This window comes from Anoplophora glabripennis, unplaced genomic scaffold, assembly GCF_000390285.2.
Source record: "Anoplophora glabripennis isolate ALB-LARVAE unplaced genomic scaffold, Agla_2.0 scaffold290, whole genome shotgun sequence".
Taxonomy (NCBI): Eukaryota; Metazoa; Arthropoda; class Insecta; order Coleoptera; family Cerambycidae; genus Anoplophora; species Anoplophora glabripennis.
In genome coordinates this window covers 153,811-155,875 of record NW_019416372.1, presented here as the reverse complement: position 1 = coordinate 155,875, position 2,065 = coordinate 153,811, and the positions used below count along the sequence as shown (strand labels likewise).

The window sequence follows — 2,065 nt, the reverse complement described above, 5'->3', positions numbered from 1 at the left end:
TTTATGTTACATATTATCTCTGTTATCGTTCCACAGACTACGCCTATGGATAACTAATTTAAAATCTATATCGAAAGTAGGCAACCCACTATACACACTTGCATATATGTGTATATAACCTGACAATGTAGCCACACCATGTTATTGATTATAAAATGAATTAATTTAGAAGGAATTTGGAGTACCTATTTATTGTGAATATCAATTATTCGCAAATACATGATTTAAATAAAGAAAACTATGAAGTGATTATAAAAAGAAATTAATATAAAACAAGAGTCTATTGTACCTATCTTCATACTGCGCTGCAACAATATGTAATAAAGATTATAAATAAATTATATCTAATCCGTCCGTATTTTACACAAATTTTTCCATTATTATAGAAGTTTATGAAAGATAATTCAAGGACATAGTAAAAGTTATTATATTGAATTTGGCGGGTGAACTGCAAAAATTTAAAAAATTAAAAAACCCCAAACACGACTGTTTTGATTTTTAGGTTAAGATTCTTTTGACAAACCTTGTGTAGCCCGTAAATTGTCACAAATCCAAGTAAGTATTGTTTCATTTACCGTCCAACGTAATTCAACCATGGGTCAAAGTCCCACGCGATAATTAAAATTAAAACCATATCATCATACACCGCACACAGCGTCGAACCGTTAACAAAATGGCGCTATCGATAAACTAACTTAATGTACACTGCCGTTTTATACATGTAGTTTATAGTGTAATATATAATGAAAGATATAATTTTAGCTAGTTTATCTGTCCTCGCATCGATCGTTCTTGTGATACTGTTCGCATTGCTAGGTAATAGTGCGTTTGCGAAGATTGTGAAATAGTATGGGGGGTTAATGTCACTTTTCTTTGTTACAGGTTGGTTCATCGTTTGGAAACTAATATTAAGCCGATTCAGATTCATCAGAGAACTGATAAAGAGCGCGGGGGACAGCACCATCACTGAACTGAAGACTACCAGAAATAAGGTTAAAAAAACCCGAAAAGACTGACCTAACCACTAAAATGAACATCCGCTGCGCGAAGCCCGAAGACCTCATGAACATGCAGCACTGCAACCTGCTGTGCCTGCCCGAGAACTACCAGATGAAATATTACTTCTATCACGGCTTGAGTTGGCCCCAACTGAGTTACGTGGCGGAAGACGAGAAAGGTAACATTGTGGGCTACGTCCTCGCTAAAATGGAGGAGGACCAGGAAGACTTAAAGCACGGTCATATTACTTCATTAGCTGTTAAGAGATCGCACCGCAGGCTCGGTCTGGCCCAGAAACTGATGGATCAAGCCTCCGAGGCGATGGTGGAGTGTTTCGACGCTAAGTACGTGTCTCTGCACGTAAGGAAGAGCAACCGAGCCGCTTTAAATCTGTACAAGAACTCTCTGAAGTTTGAAACTGTCGAGATCGAGCCGAAGTATTACGCCGACGGAGAGGATGCATATTCGATGAGGAGAGACCTGTCCGAGTTTTCGAGGAAAATCAAGACGAAGCCCGACGAAAAGAATGAGGAGTGACGAGGTACACGTTATTTTTCCGTTTGTATTTAACGATTGCATAAATTATTTGTTATATTTCTGTTTTATTAAGGGAATTAAATATACTAATAGACTCGTGCAGTTCTCTGTATAAAGTAGTTGAATCACTTGACACTAGCGCTGGTTTTTGTAACGATTATTTACTTAATTACAGCGAAAATGTTATAAACATAAAAATATGTAAGATGTATCGCCATTTAGGGGTAATTCCAAATATAATTTTTAAATAAATTCGAAATATTTTTAATTTGTCCCGTCACATTACTTAATTTTGTTTTAGATTGGTTTTTTTATTCAAAAACTCTTCGTAATAATTTAAATTTTTTACGTTGATCTTAATTTCTTTACCACAAAATTTGAAACGAGTGAAATTTTATACAGGGTGTTACAAATAAGGCAGTAATTCCTTGGGAAGGACGTAGACCTGGTAGAAAAGGTTATAAAAAAAGTGTTTCTAATATCTGCACAATTGTACAATTCACGTATTTGCAATACATGATTACAGTAG

At 35.6% G+C, this 2,065-nt stretch overlaps 1 protein-coding gene across 2 annotated transcripts; it reads left to right on the top strand.

Annotated features, from left to right (window-relative positions):
- Positions 1-458: 458 nt before the first annotated feature.
- On the top strand, positions 459-1,788 carry LOC108916023 (N-alpha-acetyltransferase 11). 2 transcript variants are annotated; one of them, XM_018722212.1, is made up of 2 exons: positions 459-555; positions 883-1,788. In XM_018722212.1, exon 2 carries the CDS (start codon positions 1,030-1,032, stop codon positions 1,534-1,536), a length of 507 nt encoding a protein of 168 aa, XP_018577728.1. In that variant the 5' UTR covers positions 459-555; positions 883-1,029; the 3' UTR covers positions 1,537-1,788. The 2 variants fall into 2 exon arrangements, with proteins under 2 accessions (XP_018577728.1, XP_018577727.1); XM_018722211.2 differs by lacking the exon at positions 459-555 and adding an exon at positions 633-816.
- The last annotated feature ends 277 nt before the right edge of the window (positions 1,789-2,065 follow it).

Excerpts from the sequence above, each read along its gene's own strand:
- LOC108916023 (XM_018722212.1), top strand. The coding sequence starts at position 1,030 with ATGAACATCCGCTGCGCGAAGCCCGAAGACCTCATGAACATGCAGCAC.